This window comes from Lithobates pipiens, unplaced genomic scaffold (genome assembly GCF_037356315.1).
Source record: "Lithobates pipiens isolate NorthernLeopardFrog02 unplaced genomic scaffold, aLitPip1_a1.2 Scaffold_16, whole genome shotgun sequence".
In the NCBI taxonomy this organism is placed as follows: Eukaryota; Metazoa; Chordata; class Amphibia; order Anura; family Ranidae; genus Lithobates; species Lithobates pipiens.
The window spans coordinates 277,151,116-277,175,458 of NW_027507748.1; the positions used below are offsets into that span (position 1 = coordinate 277,151,116).

Sequence of the window (24,343 nt, forward strand, 5' to 3'; positions counted from 1 at the left end):
TGCAAAGCATGAAGGGAAATGTCATTTTCTCAGAATGTAAGAGAGGGGAGAGGATATGATGTAATCACTTGTCTAACAGCTTCCCCTTGGCAGAATACATGTTGCATTTTTTTTTGAATTAGAGAGCTGACTTCCTGAAAATTCTGACTTTTCTCTTTAACGGTAAAGAATTTCACAAATGTATTAACTGCTTAGTGTTTTGTGTAGGAGGTGTACTGATGGGGGATTTTTTGCAAATCTTGGAGTTCTACTTTAAATAGATGACTAGTAAAAAGGAGCCAAAGTTAGAGTACATTACATGCAAGATGTAAAGATCAAAACAGTAGACTGTAGAATCTATGCTCATAAATGTGCCAAAATGATATAGTGGGGAATTCTTAGCCAAAAGGTGATGAAATACATCCACTTGGTTTTCATAAATGATTCTATATTTCCTATTCTCAAATTTTTTCTGTCAGTGCCATCTGCTTCTAATGAAGAATTTACCTTTGTAGGTGGTAATTACCATTGCCAGCAGACAAGCTACCTTGTCTGCTGGCACACAAAAAAAAGTTTTTACATTTCCAATGTTAGGACACCATCTTGTGGATACTCCCAGTAAGGCACCTGAAGAACAGTTTGATTTCAGAGGATATAGGCTGTCCATACATTACACCAGTGTTTCTCAACGTAAGTCCTCAAGGTGCCCCAATAGGTCATGTTTTCAGGATTTCCCTCAGATGAAACAGCTGTGATAATTACTAAGGCCCCTTTCACACCGGTCTGTCCATTTTTACTCTTCCGCTTTCTCAGCGGGAATCAACCCGTTGATCCCCACTGAGTCGGTGGGTGACAAGTTCGTCTCTGCACCAGGGATGGACCTGTCAGATATCCGCTCTCCCCTATGGGGGGAATCGGATGATTACAGACCGCCTATCCGTTTTCATCCAGTCCAATCAGCCAGATGAATGGAAAACAGGGTTTGCATTGGTCTGGATTTTGCAGAGTGGATCGGAGCAGATCGGATGTCAGTGGACATGTCACTGCTGACTTCCGACGCTCCATAGAGATGGATGGAGTGACTGTTCAGATCCGCTGAAAAAAATGAAAGACTGATCTCAATGGTCCACATGTGTGAAAGAGGCCTAAGGCACAGTGGTAAGACAAACACTCCGACATTGTGAGCTCATGTAGCATTACGTGTGAAAATCAATGTTTCCCTATGGGAGCCGTCTTAACTGGTCCAACTTTGAAAATGCTCCCTGTACTACTTTGGTCCAACTTTGATCCCAATTCAGCCCATTGACTATCACTGAAGTAGGATCAAAGTCGGATCCTTGTCCTAACCATCCGATTTTGCCATCCGACATTGTGTTATTTCCTGCCCCCTGTTGTAGACCCTCCCATTGTGTGTTAGTTTTGATTGGTCAAAGGACAAGTTGTACTATCTGAAAAGTCGGATTAAAGTAGTATCCTGTTCATGAACATTGGATGGATGTAGGACCAATGTAGGACTGATGTCGCAAAGTAGGATGAAAGTCATACTACCGTCGTGTAGTATAGTGTGAACCTGGTCTAAGGCATTTAAACTGATCAAATCACCTGTGCAAAATAATGGAAAGTCTGGTTCAGTAGGAATCACAATCATGGGAAAGACTGCTGACCTGACAGTTGTGCAGAAAACCATCATTGACATCCTCCATAAGGAGGGAAAGCCTCAAAAAGGTAATTGCAAAAGTTGGATGTTCCCAAAGTGATGTATCAAAGCACATCTATAGAAAGTTATGTGGAAGGGAAAAGTGTGGAAGAAAGAGGAGCACAAGCAGCAGGGCTGACCACAGCCTGGAGAGGATTGTCAGGAAAAAGGCCATTCAAAAGTCTTGGGGACTTTCACAAGGAGCGGACTAAGGCTGGAGTCAGTGCATCAAGAGCCACCACACATGGGCTTCAAATGTTGTATTCCTCTTGTCAAGCCACTCCTGAACAACAAACATCAGAAGCGTCTTTCCTGGGCTAAAGAAAAACAGACCTGGTCTATTAATTAAAAAAGAGAGTCCTGCGCAAATAATACCACAAAAAATGAATAATGTATAAAAATGTGAAAAAACAAGAGTCAATGAAAATATTTCAAAATAAACACACCAATAGTGTAAGTGTGTAGTGAAAAAAGCACTGGAGGAAGAACAGGACCAAATGTTCCAAAAAGATCAGGCTCCCAGAACTCTCACCTCAGAGATGGAATAATAAGGCAAAAGAAAGTAATTCCAATGGACTTCTCCTTCACTTCTCTGTGCACAATCATCAAATGGTATAAACTTCTACCACTAGAGGGCCGATTCAACCTCTTATGAGTAATGCTGCAGCATATGTATCCTCGTGGTATGAAACTTAAAGAAAACACAGAGGGGAAGAGGGAAGGGAGAGAGAAAGGGGACTCCAATAGTGTAGTGGTTTCCAAAACTGAATAAATTTATTTAAGAGAAAGCAAATGGACTCTCACATTTAAAAAGAAAATATCAAACAGAAAGAGAACTGGCGTGTACAGCCAGTCTTACGCTTGTTCCGGTATTCCTACGGCCACTCCCTACGCGTTACGTCACCACGTGACTTCTTCATCCCCATGAAGAAGTCACGTGGTGACGTAACGCGTAGGGAGTGGCCGTAGGAATACCGGAACAAGCGTAAGACTGGCTGTACACGCCAGTTCTCTTTCTGTTTGATATTTTCTTTTTAAATGTGAGAGTCCATTTGCTTTCTCTTAAATAAATTTATTCAGTTTTGGAAACCACTACACTATTGGAGTCCCCTTTCCCTCTCCCTTCCCCCTTCCCCTCTGTGTTTTCTTTAAGTTTCATACCACGAGGATACATATGCTGCAGCATTACTCATAAGAGGTTGAATCGGCCCTCTAGTGGTAGAAGTTTATACCATTTGATGATTGTGCACAGAGAAGTGAAGGAGAAGTCCATTGGAATTACTTTCTTTTGCCTTATTATTCCATCTCTGAGGTGAGAGTTCTGGGAGCCTGATCTTTTTGGAACATTTGGTCCTGTTCTTCCTCCAGTGCTTTTTTCACTACACACTTACACTATTGGTGTGTTTATTTTGAAATATTTTCATTGACTCTTGTTTTTTTCACATTTTTATACATTATTCATTTTTTGTGGTATTATTTGCGCAGGACTCTCTTTTTTAATTATTCAAGTGATAGTTTGTGTTTACTATTTTGTCCCGCTGCATTTTCTGTTTTATTTAGTAGCACTTGCACTTTTGTTATTCCACAGATTGTTACATTATACTTTGTTATGCACGTAGATCTATTTCACGTCTAGCACATAGTGGCGCGAGGGTCCATTTTACACAGACCTGGTCTATTGCTCAGTGGTCCAAAGTCCTCTTTTCTGATGAGAGCAAATTTTGCATCTCATTTGGAAACCAAGGACCCAGGGTATGGAGGAAGAATGGAGAGGCACACACTGCAAGATGCTTGTCCAGTGTGAAGTTTCCACAGTCTGTGTTAATTTAGGGAGCCATGTCATCTGCTGTTGTTGGTCCACTGTGCTTCATTAAGTACATGGTCAATGCAGCTGTCTACCAGGAGATTTTGGAGCACTTCATGCTTCCTTCCGCAGATGAGCTCTATGGGGATGCTGACTTCATTTCCCAGCAGGACTTGGCACCTGCCCACACTGCCAAAGGCACCAAAACCTGGTTCAATGACCGTGGGATTACTGTGCTTGATTGGCCAAACTTGCCTGGCCTGAATCCCATAGAGAATCTATGGGGCACTGCCAAGAGAAAGATGAGACACATGAGACTGAACAATGCAGAAGAGCCGAAGGCCACTATTGAAGCATCCTGGTCTTCCATAACACCTCAGCAGTGCCACAGGCTGATAGCTTCCATGCCACTCCGCATTGAGGCAGCAATTGCTGCAAAAGGGGCCCAAACCAAGTACTGAGTACATATGCATGCTTATACTTTTCAGAGGTCGATAGCGTTCTGTGTACAATCCTTGTTTTATTGATTGCGTGCAATATTCTAGTTTTCTAAGATTGTGGATTTGGGGTTTTCATGAGCTGTAAACCATAATCACCATAATTACAACAAATCTCGATTTTGAACTATCTCGCTTTGCATGTAATTTAACTATTTCATATATTAGTTTCACCTTTTAAGCTGCATTAGTGAAATAAATGAACTTTTGCACGATATTCTAATTTTTTGAGTATCACCTGTATATAATAAATCATTTTGTGGCAACTTGAGAAGGATTACTATTTTGTTGTTGAACTGTACACTAAACTGTAGCCTACAGGCAACTTACCCAGTTCTTCTAAACATGGGCAGACCTCTAGCTTCTTGACAAAACTCGATGACATTTAATTGGTAGTACAGAGTGGGATATCACCATTTCTCTTTATAGTCAAGTTCCTGTAATACCAGGTCATTAATTATTTCAATGAGGTCTGTGCTAAATGGGTTTTAGAGGTTGCCACTAAAAGGCACTAACCGGCACTGCAGGTATTGCATCAGATTTCACCTCAGCCTAAGATAACTGACAACTATCAAACTCTAAAAAGGCTGGCAAGAAGAACCTAAAGTAAGCCTGTGATCAAGCTTAACACCTTGTATGTGAGGCCTCTGATGTAAGCTGATATTCCAAATTACAATCTTCATACTTAGAATGAAGCTGACCGCATCTCACATGAGAGCTTTTAAAGGATTTTCAGGCAGAAATTAAACGTAATACTTTTTTCAGTTAGACTTGAAAATCTGTTTATTTTAAGAATAATTTGTACTTACAGCAAGTCGATTGACATGGTTTATGCATGCTAGGGACAGCCTCAATACAGTAATAATTATCAGCAAAATGAACATTGGAGACATGAACTAAGGACATGATTTTCTTTTACGATTAAATGAAAACAAGCCATGCCCTAAACAATACGCTCCTCTATGTATATAGATAACATCTAAACTGTTAGCCATGCATATGGCAATCGATATTATGTTTATTTCCATCCATTACAACAAACGTGTGAGTTTCAAATAAAAAAAAAATTGGAATTGATAAAAGGTGATATCTGATTAGCAGTCTTTGTTATCTTGTACATTTTCACTGATCTGTTACAATCTTAAAAAAAAATTAAAACCTGAACTATGAAAGCTGAGCACAAGATGATGCAAGGAGTGGGCAAAAGACTGATCACCTCTTTTGCCTGTGGGTTCCCTGCAGCTGATCTTTTTCCCCCAATACTGACTAACCATGCCTTACTCTACACGATCTGAATAAAAGAATTGTTGCTCTACATAAAGATGGCCTAGGCTATAAGAAGATGGCCAAGAGCCTTAAACTGACCTGTAGCATGGTGGCCAAAACCATACAGTGGCTTTCCAGGACAGGTTCCACTCAGAACAGGCCTCGCCATGGTCAACCAAAGAAGTTGAGTGCACGCGCTCAGTGTCATACCCAGATTTTGTCTTTGGTAAATAGACGTATGACTGCTGCCAGCATTGCTGCAGAGGTTGAAGGGGTGGGGGTTGAAGCTTCATCTGTCACGCTACTTGTCACTGGACTCACTGATACTTTGTGCTTCTGAGGACTTTATGTGCATTTTATTCATTTATATGTCTGGTTTGCGCTGCACTTTTTTCGTGTGTTATTGACTTTGCATGTATCATGAATTAAAACATCAGTCCATCCAATTCAACCTGTGAGGGTGTGGGCATATGCATGTGTTTTGTTTTGTTAGCTCCCATATCCCTGTATATTGCGTTCACCAAGTTGAACATCTAAACATTTTTTTTTTAAAACTATCGACACTCCCCACTGACACCACCAAGAGTTATTGTGGAAGGGAGTTCCACATCCTTACCACTCTTACAGTAAATAACCCTCTACGCAGTTTAAGGTTAAATCAATTGTCCTGTCCAATTTCAATGCGTGGCTGATTGTGTTTTTAATCTCCCCAAAACGGAATCGTTTTTTCCTTATGCTAGAATCACCACTGAGGTATTTATATATCGCTATCGCATCCCCTCTTGTCTCTTCTCCAGGGAGAAGAAGTTCCTCATCTCCTTATTAGCTCCATTGCCCTTCTCTGGACTCTCTCCAGTTCCAAACACATCCTTCCTGGAAGACTGGTGACCAGACCTGGATGCATACTTAAGATGTGGCCAAACCAGTGTCTCGTAAAGTGGTAGAATTATAGTTTTAGCTCTTGAGCAGATACACTTTTTAATGCATACTAGAATTCTGCTTGCTGCAGCTTGGCATTGCTGAGCCTGTGATCTACTTGGACCCCCAGATCATTTCCCATTCTGGATTCACCCAGTGGTTCTCCCCCCAGCAAAATTGCATTCATATTTTTAGCCCCCAAATGTATTACTTTACATTTTGCAACAATAAAATTTATTTGCATAGCTGCCCACCCCTTTATTTCATTAAGATCTTCTTTTAAAGTTTCTATAGCTTGCTGTAAAGTTATTTCCCTGCTTAATTTTGTATCATCAGCAAACACTGAGATTGAACTATTTATGCCAACCTCAACCAATGAAAGAGCCTGTCAGAGCCCCTTGCCACTCCAGACTATTCTGAGTACTCCTTACTTATCATGCTTTGGATGTGCCTCTGTAACCAGTTTTCTATCCAGGTACACACCCTATGGTCTATGCCAACAGACCTCAATTTATAAATTAACCACTTTCAGACCGGACCATTTTGCTGGTAAATGACCAGAGGTCTTTTTACACTTTGGCACTGCGCTGCTTTAACTGGTAATTGCGCGGTCATGCAATGTTGTACCCAAACAAAATTTGCGTCCTTTTCTTCCCACAAATAGAGCTTTCTTTTGATGGTATTTGATTGCCTCTGCGATTTTTATTTTTTGCGATATAAACGTAAAAAGACCGCAAATTTTGAAAAAAAATGATATTTTCTACTTTTTGTTATTAGAAAAATCCAATAAACTCAATTTTAGTCATACATTTAGGCCAAAATGTATTCAGCCACATGTCTTTGGTAAAAAAAAAGTCAATAATTGTATATTTATTGGTTTGCGCAAAAGTTGTCACATCTACAAACTAAGGTACGTTTTCTTGAATTTACGCAGCTTTTAGTTTACGACTGCCTATCTCATTTCTTGAGGTGCTAAAATGGCAGGGCAGTACAAAACCCCCCCAAATGACCCCATTTTGGAAAGTAGACCCCCTAAGGAAATTGATAAGAGGCATGTTGAGCCCATTGAATATTTTATTTTTTTGCCTCAAGCGATTGAATAATGACAAAAAAAAAAATTTTTTTTTTTTTTACACAAAGTTGTCACTAAATGATATATTGCTCACACATGCTATGGGCGTATGTGAAATGACACCCCAAAATAAATTCTGCTGCTTCTCCTGAGTATGGGGATACCACATATGTGGGACTTTTTGGGAGCCTAGCCGCGTACGGGGCCCCGAAAACCAAGCACCGCCTTCAGGCTTTCTAAGGGCGTAAATTTTTGAGTTCACTTCTCACTACCTATTACAGTTTTGAAGGCCATAAAATGCCAAGATGGCACAAAACCCCCACAAATGACCCCATTTTAGAAAGTAGACACCCCAAGCTATTTGCTGAGAGGCATGTTGAGTTCATGGAATATTTTATATTTTGCCACAAGTTGCGGGAAAATTACAAACTTTTTTTTTTTTTTTTTTTTTTTAACAAAGTTGTCACTAAATGATATATTGCTCATGCATGCCATGGGCATATGTGAAATGACACCCCAAAATAAATTCTGCTGCTTCTCCTGAGTACGGGGATACCACATATGTGGGACTTTTTGGGAGCCTAGCCGCGTACGGGGCCCCGAAAACCAAGCACCGCCTTCAGGCTTTCTAAGGGCGTAAATTTTTGAGTTCACTTCTCACTACCTATTACAGTTTTGAAGGCCATAAAATGCCAAGATGGCACAAAACCCCCACAAATGACCCCATTTTAGAAAGTAGACACCCCAAGCTATTTGCTGAGAGGCATGTTGAGTCCATGGAATATTTTATATTTTGCCACAAGTTGCGGGAAAATTACAAACTTTTTTTTTTTTTTTTTTTTTTCACAAAGTTGTCACTAAATGATATATTGCTCACGCATGCCATGGGCATATGTGAAATGACACCCAAAAATAAATTCTGCTGCTTCTCCTGAGTATGGGGATACCACATATGTGGGACTTTTTGGGAGCCTAGCCGCGTACGGGGCCCCGAAAACCAAGCACCGCCTTCAGGCTTTCTAAGGGCGTTACAGTTTTGAAGGCCATAAAATGCCAAGATGGCACAAACCCCCCCCAAATGACCCCATTTTGGAAAGTAGACACCCCTAAATTTAGGGGTACACTAGTGAGACTAGGTAATAAATGGCGGGTGCCCTGAAACTATAAAAAAATAACTAACCAACCAGCGTCACCTGTAACAGTTATATGGTGATCACTGGTGAAAGGGTTAACTAGGGGGCAATTAGGGGGCTTTATGCGGTAGTATATGGGGGTCCCTGGCGCTATAAAAAGCTGCAGCGAACCTAAATACCTACCTGCCTAACTAGCGTCACCTGTGACACTAATACAGCGATCAGAAAAACGATCGCTTATTAGGCTGGGTTCACACTGGAGCGATGCGGGAACGCCACGAATGCGCGGCGGGTTCCCGCATCGCATGCCTCCCGGCGGCAGTTCACACTGCCCTATGCGAACTGCTGGGAGTGTCAGTGAAATGTTACTGACACCCCCAGATCAGTTCGCATATCGCAGTGCGATCTGCAAACTCGGATCGCATGGTGTGAACACCCATGCGATCCGATTCTGCTGCGGGCCAAAAAAAGGGTCCCGTGCGAATTTGCGGCGGGTGCGGCGAATGGCTGAACTCGAATCGCACAGAGATCGGATGTGATTTGCACTGCAGTGCGGTGCGAATCACATCCGTTCTCATAAACCGCTGCAATGTGAACCCAGCCTTAGTGACACTGGCGACGGGGGGTGATCACGGGGTTAAACCTTTATTGGGGGGGTTAGGGGGGTACCTTAGAACTAAAGGGGGCTAACCCTAACTGCCCTAACAGTTATTAGTCACAAATGACACCCGCCGGGTGATCAGGGGGTTAAACCTTTATTAGGTAATAAATGGCGGGTGCCCTGAAACTATAAAAAAATAACTAACCAACCAGCGTCACCTGTAACAGTTATATGGTGATCACTGGTGAAAGGGTTAACTAGGGGGCAATCAGGGGGCTTTATGCGGTAGTATATGGGGGTCCCTGGCGCTATAAAAAGCTGCGGCGAACCTAAATACCTACCTGCCTAACTAGCGTCACCTGTGACACTAATACGGCGATCAGAAAAATGATCGCTTATTAGGCTGGGTTCACACTGGAGCGATGCGGAAACGCCGCGAATCCGCGGCGGGTTCCCGCATCGCATGCCTCCCGGCGGCAGTTCACACTGCCCTATGCGAACTGCTGGGAGTGTCAGTGAAATGTTACTGACACCCCCAGATCAGTTCGCATATCGCAGTGCGATCTGCAAACTCGGATCGCATGGTGTGAACACCCATGCGATCCGATTCTGCTGCGGGCCAAAAAAAGGGTCCCGTGCGAATTTGCGGCGGGTGCGGCGGGTGTGGCGGGTGCGGCGAATGGCTGAACTCGAATCGCACAGAGATCGGATGTGATTTGCACTGCAGTGCGGTGCGAATCACATTCGTTCTCATAAACCGCTGCAATGTGAACCCAGCCTTAGTGACACTGGCGACGGGGGGTGATCACGGGGTTAAACCTTTATTGGGGGGGTTAGGGGGGTACATTAGAACTAAAGGGGGCTAACTCTAACTGCCCTAACAGTTATTACAGTCACAAATGACACCAATGCAAAAAAAAAAAAAAAAAAAAAAAAAAATGACATTGGTGTCACTGTGACTGGGGGGCAGGGGTAATTGGGGGGGTGATCGGGGGGTAAAGGGGGGGTGTGAGTGTGCCTGGCATGTTCTACTGTGTGTGTAGAGTGTTGGTGCAACTTACTGATCCTCTCTCCTCCGTGTCGGAACGAAAAATACCGACACGGAGGAGAGAATACATCACTTCCTCTCCTGTGTTTACATTACAGGAGAGGAAGTGATGTCACCGGGGATTTCTATTCGTCGGGAGCGATCGCGAGGGGGTGGCCATGAATGAATGGCCGTCCCCTCGTCCGGGATCGCTCCCGTACGAATACCGACCGCCGCAGGCACCGGGCGGGGGCCCGATCGGGCCCCCGACCCGCGGGAGGCAAGGGACGTACATGTATGTCCTTATGCCTGCCCGTGCCATTGTACCGACGTACATCGGTGTGCGGCGGTCGGCAACTGGTTAAGCATTTATGGGGAACTGTATTGAATGCCTTTGAAAAATCCAGGTACACCACATCCATGGGCCTTCCCTCATCTAGGTGGCAGCTCACTTTCTCATAGAATACTAACAGATTGGTCTGGCAGGTACAATCTTTCATAAACCCATGCCGGTTATTACTAATGATACTGTTTTCATCATCAAATTCTTGGATATAGTCCTTTATAATCCCCTCTAATAGTTTACATATTATCAATATTAGACTGACTGGTCTGTAGTGTCCGTATATAAATCCCTGCCCTTTCTTAAATATTGGTACCACACTGGCTTTTTACCAATCAGCTGGTACCTTCCAATCATTAAGCTCGCCATAAAAAATTGGAACAATGGCCTGGTTACGTTTTTAAGGACTCAAGTGCAAGCCATCATGTCCTAGTGATTTGGGTTAGGTTTTCCAAGTCTTTCTGACCCAGGCTTCAGTTAGCCACAAGGGTACATTCTTTGATGTGTTGTCGTTGGTAACCAACTTACCCTGGTCATCCTTTCATGGAGGCCTATAATCTCTGACCTTACTTTCTTATGGTTAATAGATTAAAAAAAAAATGTAAGGGCTTGTTTTACGCTTTCATTTTTGTGCCTCTCAGTCTATTTTAGCTGCCCCAATTGCTATCTTACACTTCTTGTTGCACTTCTTATAATGCTGGAATGCAGAGAAGGACCTCTCTGCCTTTTATTTTTTAAAGGATTTAAAAAATGTTTCTCTTTTATATGCCTTTTTACATTATTGTTTAGCCACCCAGTTTTTTTTAAATGTCTTTTTATTAAAGGTTTAAAGTATATAGGTATAAAACAAAACCTTTAGGCATTCCCCACCTTATCTAGTATACAAGCAACAACATTCCATAAACATCGCTCAGTTATTCTTGTATAAATTTAATATCAGGAGTAGTGGAATACAAGGAGACTCCTGTTCCCTCTCAACCTTCAGGATGATATGGCAGGAAAACAGGAACTCGCAATTGGATTCATAGCTAAGCAATTGTAGCACGAGTCGCTACAGGAGTAGTAAATCCACATATACCGTCGGTTAAGCCATATCAAGAGCGAGTGGATTCAGACTATGGGCTCTTGATCATCAGCAGTGTAGTCCGATTTCATCCACAGGTGCCAGACCTTCTAAATAATTTTAGGGTAACCTCAAAACAAATAGCTTTGTATAGAGATACAACCCTATTGATTAAACTCTTCTAAAAGTGCAGGTTGGGGCCATAGCTGACTTCCATTTAAGCACTATTGCCTTCCTAGCATAAAATAAATAGGAGTCCCAATAAAGTGTGCATTGCCTTATTAACGGCCAAAGGTTCAACCAATCCCAGAAGGCGAACATCAACCCTTATAGGGACATGCATATTAGTCAGTGTAGAAATAAATTGGGCCACGTCTTGCCAGTAGCTACAAATCTGAGGACACTCCCAGAACATTTGGGCTAGCCATCCAGATTTAACATTCACTCTTATATTTGTTGTTCATTTGAATGCACTAGTTAATCCCTTTATTTAATATGTTCTTGAACCATTCCCATTTTTACACAATGTTCAGTGTTTCGAGGATTGTATCCGATTTAATATCTTGCAGTATAGAGACCAGTTTAGAGAAGATGGCTCATTTAAAAATGATTTATGTACGGTACTACCCTTGTGCTTCCTTCTTCTGTGATTTATAGTGAATTTCATTACCTCGTAATCATTTTTTCACAAGTTGTCCCATATTTCCACATCTGCAGTCAGATCTATATTTGTAATCAGGAGATCTAGTAATGCATTATCTCTGGCTGGCGAATCCCCTAACTAACTGACACATGAAATTGTCCTGCAAGACGCTAAAAGAACTGACATGCTTTTGATGAGCAAGCAGTTCCTTCTGCCCAGTCGATATCTGAATGACTGACGTCCCCAATAAAATAACATTGCCCTGCCTTGCCAAATGTGATAGGCGATCATACTCCTCATCCTTCAGGTTAGGGGGCTCTCTAGCATACAAACACTATTAATTTCCCATTTGTTTCTTCCCTTTTGAGCTCCAGCCACTCATGTTCATCCCTCATGCTCACTAGTAGATCATTCTTGATATACAAGCAAACTCCTCCCACTCTTCTACCTGCCCTGTCCATCTGATGCAAGGAATACCCCTAAACAGTTGCCAGCCAGTTATGTGAGCTGTCAAACCAAGTTTCATATTTTCCCACAAAGTCTAAATCCTTGTGTATCAGCAGCTCCAGTTCTTCCATTTTATTAGCTAGACTTCTGCCATTTGTGTACAAGCCTCTTGATTTTGTACAGGCATGTATTATTTCTTCAATAGTCATTCTGAGGCTGGAATTCTGCCAGCCTACTTTGGGTTTAGGTATTATAGTCACCCTACCATGAAAGGATAAGTTCACCTTTGTAAAAAAAAAAATATATATATATATATATATATATATATATATATATATATATATATATATATATTATAGGAGCCTGCAAGCCATTGCACGCAATATCAGCAAGTACAATGCACCTCTTATGAGCAGGCAGTTACACAACGACAGGAAGAAACAATGAACTACCTAGAGCACTCAAAAGCGCCCTGGTAGTTCAATGACTTGTAGTTCCCCCATTCAGAGAACTCCACATGGCCACATTTTATTCAATTGTGACAGCGAGTTTAGGGAGATGATCCATGGTTCAGTGGGGGAAACAGTAGGAACATGTTACATGTTTTACCCTAAAAAATGAACTTATCCTTTAAAGAGGAAGTAAACCCTCCCACTCTGATGCTTCTTTTCATTTAGTCCATTATAATAATTGTCAAACTATAGCCACTGTAATCCAGCCCAAATCACAAATTACTTACTGTTTAAAGAAACTTTAAAAAACGTGTTTCCAGGGGTAAGGCAGCACCATCTTAAGTATTGTTTTCTGAGTCCACAGTGGAGTGTATTTACGCCCTTACATTGAGCACTTCCTGTACTGTTAACCAAGCCCCCTTCTCAATCCAACGTTTCTATCCCCCTTCTCAATCCAGTAGCACCCTCTGACCTTTGATCACTGATGGCTCTATTCCTCTGATTCCATCCCCCCCCCCCCCCCCCACCTAGTTCAAAAGTCCCTCTAACCTTTTGCCCACCCTTTCTCCCAACAAAGCTGCACTTCGTCCCTGCTATAGAGCCGGTAACCAATCAAAAAGTCAGCCCAGTTCTCCAGGAAACCAAAACCCTCCTTCATACACCAGTTCCTCAACCACTTATTAAGTTGTCTAATCTCCTGCTGCCTCTCTGGTGTACCCAACGATCTGTCCTTTCGAACCACGATGTGCCGAACCCGAGCGCCCAGTAAACAACATAATAATCTTTGGCCATCACAATTTTGTGACAGGTTAGTTTGGGATATTAATTGCCAGGTCAATATTCACATCTAAAACAGAGACTCAGGCAACCTGTAATTTTAGCATGCAGAAAATACTGCTGTCACCGAGCAAGAGTTGGAGGTGGCATGCAAAGTTTGTTTGGCTGCTTCCACTGAGGATGGTAGGATCTCAATGTATATGAAGATGAAGGTGTTCGGTCAAAAAAAGTGGTAATGCAGAAAAAGGTTTCCTACACATATGGTTTATAAGAAACACCTTTTAAGCAGCACCTAAAGTGTCTCCAAACAACTTCCTTATAGAGTCCAGCATAAACCACAAAATGCATTGACAGTGTTATATGATCAATAAAGATCTAAAACTTTACACAGGAAAACGTTAAACATATCCTCCTTCTCAGGCACATTATCCACACTACCAATTTTTGGGCAAAGTTCCTTCATCTTAATTTGAATTTTATATTTAGTTACAATTAAAAAAATAGTTAATCACAGCAATAAAGCAAATTATATTCTGTATTTAAGTATCCCTCTCTATATCCAAGTTCCCAAAAGCAATACAAACCTCTTATAGCTACCACAGGTTGAAAAAGTTAAAAGTAAAACAGGGATAACCACATCAGGAAAATCACAAATGTATCATTTTTTCATTCCCTTTAATATCTAGCTTGCATCTGTGAAAGATCTTACAATCTCCTGGGCTCCTAAATTGCAAATAATAAACTTTATTTCTACACAGATTGGAGAGATCTGCATGCATATATTCTAGAGGAACAGCATATGTGCTGTTCACCAATTGTCAGTTCAGGTGGTCTTCAAACCAATTTGCCTTAAACAGTTACATGCACGTGCAGTCATAGATTGTGGTCAGAAATAGAGATTTTAGCTTTTTCTGGCACTTTACCTTTGATCAGAAAATATATGATTCTTGTGTTAAGTAAAAGGTACTAATGCACTGCTGGAATATGCAAATTAAGCTAAGTAAGCTATGCATAAATGCTATGAAGAAAATGTAAAAAAGGCATGCTATAAAAGTGCAACTCCCCCTCCATAATTGTCCAAATGTCATATTCAAGGCAGGGCACTGAGATAATAACCTTTGTAGACCATGAGGCTTATGAATGTATGCTTTTGCAAGCTTTTAAGGCATCTATCGCATGCTATTTTTGCCATAAGTGACCTCTAGTTCTAGGCATTTACAATTATCTGCAGACTAAACAAGTGTCATACATACAAATTTATATTTTTCTACAATGGAAAACTGCATAACAAGCAGTGGTCTCTTCAAAAGCAATGCCCTTTTCCCTGCCTTACAATATCACATCTACTAGAAGGGTGCGGTTGATGTTTAAAGCACAGTACTGTCTTTTGCATCCCTTAAACACCCACATTATTGCTTTCATCCTTTTCATTAACCAAAAATTAAAATAAATCGGTTGCCTTTGACACTCCAGTCATGCATATGCACTTACCAACACAGACAGTTATCAAGATGCAGCAAGAAGAACATATAGACATCAGTTGAGGATAGTAGAAAAAGACAGGGAAGCAAGAAAAAGAGAGGAAAAGGAGGTGCAATTAGTGTTCTTTGAGTCGTTTGTTATGATTCTGTAGATGTTATAGCCATTTAATAAGGCATATCCTAAGATTTTTTTATTTTAATTTGGAATGTCAGAATTGCAAGAGTTTGAGAAAAGCAGTGTAATTTATGGTCTGAAAAAAAAAAAGTTAAGTGAACAGCAGCCGATCATTTGTGGTCATGTGGGACACACAGTGCTCTTTTCAAAGCTCTGCCAACAATCCACATGAAGAGAAAAGAGAGGAGCTTAATCCACCCTTTTACAAAAAAAAAAAAATCTAATAAACTATTGAATACTGTGGTTTTATAATAGAGTATATACATATAAAAGAGCTTTAATCCAAATTTGTTTGTGCAAAATGTATGGTTAGGAAGAGTGCTTGATATTCTGCTTTGTTATCCCATTTGTATATTGTGTTTTTACCTGCCCTCCAGATCCTTTCATGTCCTTCATGTTGAGAGCATTTTTCATTCCCTTTCCTTTCTCTTTCTTTCCTTTCTTCTTTTTGCAGCAACATTTCTTACAAATACAGAAGCAGCATGTGATGATCAGCAAGCCTGCTACCACTGCTATGGCTATGATCGCCCAAGGAGGCACTACAAGAAGAGGCAAAGAAATTATATACAAATAATACATTATCATACATTCTATGGTCACTTTCCACTATTTTCTTTAAATTGTACCCTTTTAGGACATGTTCACACCACGCCTATTGTGTTTTTCTACACAACGCAGCACAGGTAATAGAATGATAACAATTGTGCCTTGTTCACAACATACATTACCATGAAAAAGTTTTTGGCAGGTGTGCAGAAATGCTGTAGAAGGAAGAATTCTTCCAAAAATATATTATTTAACTTTATTTTTAGCAATTTACAAAATACAAAATCAACGAACAGAAGAAAAATCGAAATCAAATCAATATTTGGTGTGACTACCATATTGCTGCAAACCAGCATAATTTCTTACTCTTGCACACTTTGTACACTTTTAAAAAAGTCAGGGATTTCGTAAGATTAGAGTCAGATGTAGGATTAAATTGTACCAAGCGGGTGCTAATGATCATCAATTTCATATGTAGCTTTAAACTCAGTCATTACCTGAAACGGAAACAGCAGTGTAGAAGGCCTAAAGCTGGATGAGGAACAGCCAAACTCTGTTACTAAAAGTTGATGTTGTGGAAAACCATTTCATGTCACAGATCATACACCATGGCAAGAGTGAGCACAGCAACAAGAACCAAAAGGTAGTTATAGTACATCAGTAGGGTCTCTGCCAGGCAAAGATTTCTAAGTATACTGGGGTTTCAAGATGTGCTGTGCAAGCTCTTTTGAAGAAGCACAAAGAAAGGAAAAACACTGAGGAACGTAGATGCAGTGGTCGGCCATGGAAACCTAATGCAGATAAAAGACACATGGTTACTCCCCTTCAACATTAGATGTCCAGCAGTGCAATTAGTAGAGAACTGGCAGGAACCAGTGGGACCCAGGTACACCCATCTACTGTTCAGAGAAGCCTGGCCAGAAGAGGTCTTCATTGAAGAATTGCAGCTAAAAAGCCAAACCTCAGACGTGGAAACAAGGCTAAGCAACTCAATTATGCATGAAAACATAGGAATCAGGGTTCAGAAAAATGGCAGTGGGTGCTCTGAACTGAAATATTTGGCAGTAGTAAGAGGCAGTTTTTTCACTGAAGGGCTGGAGAACAATACACTAATGAGTGGCTGAAGGCAACAGTGAAGCATGATGGGGGTTCTTTGCAAGTTTGGGGCTGCATTTATGCAAATGGAGTAGGAGATTTGGTCAGAAATGGTCTTGTCAATGCAGAGAAATACAGGCAGATATTCTAAATCATGCCATACCATGAAGGAGGCTTGCGATTATCCCCAAATGTATTCTGCAGCAAGACAATGACCCCAAACATACAGCCAATGTCATTAAGAACTATCTTTGGCATGAAGAAGACCAAGGAGTCCTGGAAGAGACGATTTGGCCCCACAGAGCCCCGATCTCAACATCTGTCTGGGATTACATAAACAGACAGAAGGATTTGAGACAGCCTACATCCACAGAAGATCTGTGGTTAGTTCTCCAAGATGTTTTTGTACAATCTAAGTTCCTTCAAAAACTGTGTGCATGTTTATCTGGAAGAATTGATGAAGTTTTGAAAGAAAAGGGTGGTCACACCAAAATATTGATTTGATTTAGATATCTGTTGTTCATTTTCCATTTTGCTATTTTTTTTGTTATAAAAAATAAACTATTAACAATTCTATTTCTGAAAGCATTCTTAAATTTACAGCATTTTTTTCCACACCTGCCTAAAACTTTTGCACAGTCGTGCAAATGTGCAGTGGTGTGAAGAAAAAGAAAAAAAAAACGCAGCTCAACAGACATGGTGTGAACAAGCCTTTAATCTGTTATAGTTCAATCTTATTTTATTGGGTTTTAGATTTTAAACATAGAAAAAAGAAACTTGCAACACAGGATTACACCACGACACAACAGAGATCTGATCATATGGTTAGAGCACTCGGGAGTTCCAAAGTCTGGCATCATAACATATGCAATAAAATAAGCTGATCCATGAAAATGTTACCGTGATCAAAGCGTATGGCATCCTAGACTAACAAGAGTACTCTTATCAATAAGTAAGCATTTCGAGTATCTGCTGATTAGACAGATACTGCTAGTTGTGTGGGTTTCATAATGCACACATATGGAGTGCACATCTGAAAAAATGGGCATATAAAGCATGGCAAAGGAATGGGAAGCTCAAACACTTGGTGGTTACAAAAAAACAAAAAAAGTCTCATAAATAAAATTGATGGAGGGGTGGTGTGGTTAAAGAAAAATAGAGTGAAAGGACAGGGGGAAATGCTCACCACCCTACTTCTTGGGGCCAGGCCTGAGATGCTCCACCCGAGGAAAGCATGGCTTGAAATTCCTCAGTTACAGAATATGGTTCAGGCTACCCAGATCTGGGTTAGCTAATGCAACCTGCTGTGCTCCAACACCAGTGCTCCAGGTCCATAGGCGAGTCCATTTCCAGCACCCATTCGGCCAGAGTAGATACATGCAAGGATCTCCAGTGGCAGGGAATGATGGCTATAGAAGCTATCAGAAATTGGCAAAGAATGTCGTGTTTATCGGCTTTAATTGCTTTAGGTAAAGTTAATTTGAGGGGTACAAATGTCCTCCTCTATAATCTGTTATGAATAGGGGTTGACAAAAATATAGTAATTACCTTTCACAGGACACCTGAGAAAACAGTCTGCTTTGACTCCAAGGACAGCATATTTGGCTTACAGTGGTCTCTGCCTTTCTCCATCCTTAAGTAGCTACATCCAGCACAGGCCTTTTAATATGGGTTGGGAAAGCAGGCGTAATTATATTGTTAAAACATACAGACCATAGAATCTGCATTATTAGACTTAGTATCAGAGCCACAATACAGGGGTCAATCAGCAGAAGGAAAGTTGTGACCCTCCCAACTATACCTGCCCTTCTAGCCCTGCCCTCTTCCATTCAGAGAGTTGTGCCAGGGGGGGGGGGGTGGAATGGCTCTGTGCAGGTGTGCTTATATCCAACAACTAGCATCTATTCTCAACACTAGTCTAACACAAAAATTGGGAGATCTGTCGTCAGCCTAATATCCAATAAATTAATTATATACAACAGCCGATCAACAACATTTCCAAAATCAAACTTTTTGGGGCATAAACTTATCAAATTCTTGCAATTTTATAGCAGCATTCAGACGGATGGAATCCATGAAAACCAAAAGGTTAACAGAGGGGATAAAAATTATAGATTATTGAACTTTCTGTATAACCTTAAAACCATTGTCAGCATTACCCGAGGCCTAGACATCCACTTAGTAAAACTTGAAGCCACAAATAGAAGTCCAGGTTGCAGGCTTGCAAACTAGAATGTCCAAGAGGCACTATCTGACCAAGTGGAGTGTGCCCTAACGGGGAAAAAGTGGAACACTGTACCCGAGAGAATAGGTCTGAATGATAAGTTGTTGAATCCACCTTGCAATCATAGAAAGCAGATTGCTACTACAACTTTCAGGAATTACAGACAGACTGTCCTAAGGAAACAGAGAGGTAAACTGGAACAGCATATACCACATCCATACAATGGAAAACAATCTCATTAGTATACTTTAGAGCAAGACAAAAGACAATGTCTGTATTAGGAAGGAAGAAGAAACCGCACTGGTAATAAATGAAGTCTGTGGCCTCAGAAAAACCTGGACTTTGTGTAGCACAAGAAAGGGCTCCTTACAGGATAAAGCTGCCAATCCAGAACCTCTGTTTATATGGAGGTGAAGGAAACAAGAAAGGTAACCTTGCAAGGAAGGCTAGACAAAAGGAATATCCCCAATTGGTTCAGAGACAGTGTCTGAATTAATGTCAGAACCAGTCTGAGATCCCATGGAGCAACAGGGAAATACACAGGAGGAAACATTTGAGCGGCTCCCTGTACAAAGGTTTTCACTAATGAGTAAAACTCAGTGAAAAAGAAAAGAATCACCAAGACTGAGATTTGTCCCTTGATGGTACTAAAGGCCAAACGTTTCTCCTGACCAAGATAAGAGAAAGACAGCATTTGTTACAATGTATAATTCTAGGGATGAAATTGCCATGTTTTACACCAAGATAAACATACTTTACTGTGCAATAGCAGACTTTGCATTAAGTTGATTACTTACCTTTCTGTTATGATCGTTTTTATTAGTTGTTTTGAAAACAACAAAAAGAGAAAAGGTCACTTGGCAGAGCAACAAACAATCTCTCCGTACACAAGTATGAGGGGGGAGAAGGAAAGGAAGAAGACCATAACAGTCCAGTTAGCTCTTCTATGAGGTCCCATGGAGATACATAAACTTGTAGAGAAAGGAGGGACAAGGAATGATAATAAACTGCATACAAAGTACATGAACTCCAAGAGGCAGCCATCTAACTGACCACCTAGTGAGTAATATTTATATAAAACATAAAGGACCATGAGAGAAAAACATCACTAAAGCATAACCATTTCCTAAAGCCCCATACACACTATCAGATTTCCTGCTGATTTTTTCCTTCAGATTTACCAAAACCATATAATATCAGGTCAAACCTGAGGAGTTTCAATGTGTAAGAAATACGGCAGGCCCTTTCACTACATGGTTTTGGTAAATCTGAAGACAAAAATCTGCAGAAAATCTAATAGTCTGTATGGAGCATAGGAATAACCAAGTCTAACAGGCCCTTGTTCCTCAGGACCTGGACTTTAACTGCCAGGCCATCAAAGCCATTGGCTGAGAAGTAGGGTGTTAAATCAGCTCTTGGGACAGAAGATCTGGACAAACTAGGCAGGCCCACAGAAAGTCTGCAGGAGGCCTGACAAAATCCCAGTACAAGGTTATCATTGGTCAGTTCATTGCAATGAAAATCATTTGGGGGAATGCACACCATCATGATTCTCTTGATCCTGTGGAGTAGGAAAAAAAATTAAATAAATAAAAGGGCGTTTCAGAGGAGGGATGGCATAAATCAGGTTGAACTGATCCCATGGAGTAATCAGGGCTTCACTACAAAGGTTAGAGGATCCCAGAACCGAGACGAAGCTGGTCAGTTTGTTGAGACCTGAAAGCCAGGAAGTCTTTGTCCAACATTCTCCACCTGCGATAGAGGTCTTGAAACATTTAGGGCTGAGGAAAACATTTTCCGGAGTACATGCATTGACAAGTGAGGAAACCCTCCAGCCAATTTTCTATGCCCAGCAGAAAGTGAAGTTCCACCCAAGCAAAAAAACTGGTCAGTTTTTTTTCGAGCTGCACGTCTTATAGTTCTTCCTAGATGGTTGATGTATGCCAGTGGTGTGGCACTGTCTGATTAAATCCAGATCAGAAAAATTTGCAGGAGAAAAGTCCAAATTTGTAGGGACAATCAAATTGCCCTGAGCTCCAGAATATTGATAGGAACAAGCTTCCTCCACCCCTGTGCTGAAAGGGTATCCAGGACTGACAGATAGGTTCGGCATCCTTTGTGAGAATCTTATATAAATGGAATAATGGAAGAATACTACGCATGTGTAAAAACATAAAAATAAATAAGGTCAATCACCACCATTACAGTTTAAAATGTCCAGCGGCACTACAAAAGTGAGATATAAATCACAATAAATAACATGTAGAAAAAAATGATACGCTAAACAAAAATATATTGGGTTATTAAATCCAACTGTAGAAGACACAAATCCGTGATAAGTAGTTAAATCCAAAAAACCTCCACCTAATGCGTGCACCATCACCACAGTCAATATAGACTATTACCAGTGAGCCAGGACCCTTTATTATGAAGGGTCAAACAGGCTTGATGTAACAATCTTTGCAGGGGTCATCAGCTGAAGATGTGTCCTCAGATCAAACAGCGCATAAGCAGGATATTCAAACCAAGCTCCAGCCACCCCAGGATCACATTGATCATTAAATGAAAGAGACGCCAGCTAGTGCAATATCCCAAAAGGTTAGTTTAATAATAAATTATTGCACTTACATTAATACAGGTAGAACCAGTGTTGTGTACAATATAGGCGGCCACTTTAAGATATCCAGGCACTGTGCAAACAAGCACAATAGCAGGAAACCGTTCCTAATCTGACTGGTTTCATCACAAAAGGACTTCTTCCGGGACATGAAGTCCTTATGTGATGAGACCGGTCAGGTTAGGAGCAGTTTCCTGCTATTGCATTTGTTTGCAAAGTGCCTGGATATCTTAAAGGGGTTGCAAACCCTCGTGTAAACCCCCCTTGCTACAGCCCAAACCCTGAGTATAGTTCTTGTAGAAAGCGGCAAAACCAGATATGCCCAAATACCCCGATATAGCAAGTTTTCCAACTCCTGGAGGGAGCCCAAAGTAGCAGCCTCAAGGCATACTGCAGCATTAGCACGAGATTGCATGAACCACCATTGAGCGGTGACTAAAAACTGATCAGAGATACCCCTGGGAAGGATAGAAACCGACAACCTTTGCAGTGTGGCTCGGGAAGTATAAGCCAGATCTATACACAATAGCGTCTGAGAGGAGGCTGAGTGACATGTGTACTGTGAGGGTGGGGTGAAAATGTCTATAAGGTCAAATGAGCTCACCCACTGGGCCAAACCTGTAGACCATCGGGAGGAGGAATGCAGTCTGTCCAGATTCATAGAGGGGTCAAACTGAAATCTCCCATGAGAAGTACACCCTTAACACCATAATCAAGCACAATTTGCCGAACAGTGGAAAGTAAAGAAACATCCGCCAGAGGCGGTAAATATAGGCCCACTGTAATCTGCTATTAAAACATGCATAACAACGTAACAATCATCAGGGTTTGTCCTAATGCTCAGAAGCTGAAAAGGAAGCGATCTATGCACCAGAACACTAACCCCCATCGAGTAAGTGGAGGACGTTGCATAATAGTAGGAACCAACCCAAGCCCGTTTGAGGCCCAAAAATTGGGAATCCAGAAGGTGAGTTTCTTGCAGTATACAGATCCGAGGAGTGAATCGTTTAGGGCAATTAAACCCTAGAGATCTCTTGACTGCAGAATTAAGCCCTCATACGTTCCAAGAGACTATGGAAACCTTAACCATGTTACTAAAGGCAGAGCACTAAAAAGAGGGGTAGAATGAAGGGGCACATACTCCAGCCCTCCGGGAGTGTCAGCCATGAGGAACAATTCACAGTAAAAAAAAAAAAAAAATGCTCTCAACACATGCCTGCTCTACATTGTCAGTTTGTGTATTAAAAAAATAGACTATCATTAAAGGAACATACCAGCAATAAAGGTAAAATGAACCATAAAAAACAGAAAACAAAAAGAGAAAAGCAGCTTAGGTCAGCAACGACTAACATCCCATTCCCCTCTCTGCGCAGGACCCACATAATATGAGACTGCTTAATTGCCCAATAACGTACCCAAGGGCAACAAAAGAAACTCGGAGGCGTGTAAGTAAAACTTACATGCCTGACAATTATCACATCATAGATTGCATTCCAGTATTTCCACAAAGAAATGAAAATGGGAATTCATAGATGCAAAGTTCCCTACAGGAGATGCTGGATCAGTAGGATTCAGAGTCGGGATAATCACCTGGACTAAGCCAGGGGCAGAAAAATTTGAAGGCTAGTGTAGTTACAAACAAGCATGCCCAACAATCTTTCAGCAGTCAGGTAAGAAAGAAAAGGGCAAACAAGGAACAAAAACAAAATCTGGCGAGATCGAATCCCTCTCACATGTCACAGGCACGGTGGTGTTCCATCTTCTGATTAAATTAGAGCAGGGAGAATTTACAGTAATGAGGGAATAGCCACAGCTAAAAAAAAAAAAAGGACTGTTTCTTCATCCATGACCCGCAGCTTGGCTGGAAAAAAGCTAAGTTTCTGTGTCTCCGTTGAATAATCAGGGATCATCATCAGACGGTTGCTGTGGTATGTAAGCTCACCCGCAGCTCTAGCGGCCCTCAGTATCTCATCTTGGTCCCTGAAATTAAGGAAACATAGGATGAAGGTGCATGGGGGGGGTCTCTTGTGGCCTGGGTTGCAGCAGCATGCAATGGGCCCTCTCTACAGTGAAGTAAGGAGATAGCTCTGCAGCAGGCAAGAGGGAACGCAGCAACTCCTCAACAAAAGTAGTGGGATACTTTCCATCAGCCCACTCTGCTAAGCCGATGATATGGATGTTATTCCTTCTACATCTGTTTTCAGCGTCTTCAGCTCGGTATTCCAGCACCTTCACCTTAGCCCTTGTACACACGGTCAGACATTCCGACAACAAATTCCATCGGATTTTGTCCGAAACTGGTGTTGCATACACACGGTCCGTCAAAGTTGTCGGAAAATCCGATCGTATGGAACGTAATCACCGATCGTATGGAACGTAATCACCGATCGTATGGAACGTAATCACCGATCGTATGGAACGTAATTCCGATCGTATGGTCACGTTATTTCGTTACGACAGGACTACGTTTGGGCTAGTAGCCAATAG

The 24,343-nt window shown here is 41.4% G+C and overlaps 1 protein-coding gene across 2 annotated transcripts in view; it reads right to left on the reverse strand.

The window, feature by feature from the left end:
* Positions 1-24,343, reverse strand: part of LOC143982595 (synaptotagmin-2-like) — a 138,052-nt gene that overhangs the window by 64,173 nt on the left and 49,536 nt on the right. For both annotated transcript variants that reach the window (XM_077481461.1, XM_077481462.1), the window contains exon 3: positions 15,741-15,913. In XM_077481461.1, coding sequence (XP_077337587.1) covers positions 15,741-15,913 — 173 coding nt within the window. The remainder of the gene's footprint in view (positions 1-15,740; positions 15,914-24,343) is intronic.